Consider the following 2,033-nt stretch of genomic DNA (forward strand, 5'->3'; position numbering starts at 1 on the left):
GCCCCTCCGGGCAGCGGGTGTGGGGCCCCTCCGGGCAGCGGGTGTGGGGCCCCTCCAGGCAGCGGGCGTGCCGGGGGGCACAGGCTGTGCGGGGGCACCCCTCTCGCTATCCTGTGGTAGCTTCACAGCCCAACAGGCAAGAAGTCGCCCGGGGCGCAGCACAAAGGCTGGGAGAGCGCGTTGGCGGGTGGAGCTCAGGAGCGAGGCTTCACAGGTTACAGGAGACAAGATTTTCTTCAGCTCCTGCAGAAGAACACGTTCAAAAGCGGAACAAACGGCTGCTGAAGTCACTGTGAGCGCTCAAGAGGGGGAGACGCGCGGAAGCACCCAACGGTCTCCCGGCACCCGAGCCAAGGCCAGCCTCTGGCCCTCTGCCTCAACGGAGGCAAGGCAAGATGCCACAACGCCCGGTCGGGGAGACTCTCCAGCGTCGCTCACGCCGACTCTGAGTCGCCGAGCTCCCCAGTTCCGTCCGTGGGTTTTGTGCAAACGGCGTCCTCTGGCCGGAGCGAGCACGTGTCTCCCACTGAGCCTGCGCCGTCAGCAGCTCGCGCCGGACCGAGGCGCGCATTAAGGCGCATCGCATCGGTGGACACCGGGTCCGCCTGGACTCGTCACAGCCCAGTGGCGCCCCTCTTGGCTCCTGGCCGTGGCGAGCGGGCACTGGCCCCAGCCGCTGGCTCAGTCCGCCCCGTGGCTAGAGAGGGGCTCCCGACCCCCTCTGCCCCCGGCCCCTCTGGAAGGCCAGTGCGCCCCTCTGGAAACCCACACATATGCCCTCAAAGCTCTGCATGTGATCGCCAAGTGCACGAGCCCTCTAAATTCTGACCATGGACTCTCAACGAAACACTCTCCAAAGAGGGATTGGATTTTCCTTCACTTACATCATGAAAAAAATTAAAACTTTGAAATTAATGAAGACTAATAGTAACATGCCGGACATAAAACTATTCCTATCTGGTACCACGTGGACAGAGGACAAAACCCAGCGCTAAAGCACAGCTGAACACACAATCAACACCACCACCAACCCCAGGACTCCTGGCCCCGGGTATGAAGCCCAAGGCAGCTGGGACCGTTCATCACATAAAACCCAGAGCTGGTTCGAAAGGTGCCCTGCACTCGCTGCAGTCTCATGGGGTGCGCCCTGCTCAGTGCGCGCCCCGAGTTGGCTGCGAGGGCCCTGGGTGGCAGAGGGAGGCACCGCGTGGCCAGTGATTCTTAGCCAATCTTCAAACCACGTGACAGGCCACAGTATAGACAGAAACGTACTCTCAAACTTCTCAAATTATTCATTAGATGGATATTTTAAAAATACAAACCAACTTCTGGCTACAGTGATTTAAAAACTTCACTTTAAATAGGAAAGATGAAAAATAACTTACGTTTTGCTTCTGACAAGTTCTGATTCGGTGACCAGACCAGCATGCCAAGATTGTCTCGTTCTTGACTGCGTCTTGCTAGCTTGGCTTGGAAAAAAATAAAGAAAAGTCTCTTTATAATTTAACAAACACAAAAAGCAGCGATACCACCACTATGCTGGTCTTCTGCAGCCCGTCACACGACGCCATGACCGCTAGGCACTGAAGGCGGCTCACACACGCATCAGCAAGGGGCGGGGGTCTGTCTGTCTGTCTCGGAGTCCGCCAAAGCACCTCTAGTTTTCCTACTTTACTGTCTACTTAGTTAACATGTAGTTATACACACGGTCGGCAGGTTATTAGCCTCAGTTGCTAGGTGAGGAAACTAAACAGGCCATGTGGCCAGCAGAGGGCAGCGTCAGGACGGACCTTGGCAGGAGGGCTCCAGCCGCCCAGAGATCAGACATGGGACACCCAAAGGGGAAAGGACGCGTGCCAAGCTGCTCAGAAATTCCGTTCAGTAGGATTCTCCGCGTGAACGCCAGAGCCTTCTCTGCCAGAGAAGCCTTCTGGTGACATGACAACAGGAGTCCAAAAGGTTCTTGAAACTTCACCAGAGAGGCCCTCCCGGGGCGCAGGGGTGAGTCTCAGCACTATGGAGCTATTGCAGAT

General features: G+C 56.8%; 1 protein-coding gene across 1 annotated transcript in view; it reads right to left on the reverse strand.

The window, feature by feature from the left end:
• RCOR1 (REST corepressor 1) overlaps positions 1-1,571 on the reverse strand; it is a 22,089-nt gene extending 20,518 nt beyond the window's left edge. Inside the window, exons 1-2 of the mRNA XM_004682000.2 lie at positions 1,530-1,571; positions 1,386-1,464 (exon numbers count right to left, since the gene is read on the reverse strand). Of these exons, the coding sequence (XP_004682057.1) occupies positions 1,386-1,464; positions 1,530-1,571 (121 nt within the window). The remainder of the gene's footprint in view (positions 1-1,385; positions 1,465-1,529) is intronic.
• Between the last annotated feature and the right edge of the window lie 462 nt (positions 1,572-2,033).

This window comes from Condylura cristata, unplaced genomic scaffold, assembly GCF_000260355.1.
Source record: "Condylura cristata isolate star-nosed mole 26May11 unplaced genomic scaffold, ConCri1.0 scaffold00013, whole genome shotgun sequence".
Taxonomy (NCBI): Eukaryota; Metazoa; Chordata; class Mammalia; order Eulipotyphla; family Talpidae; genus Condylura; species Condylura cristata.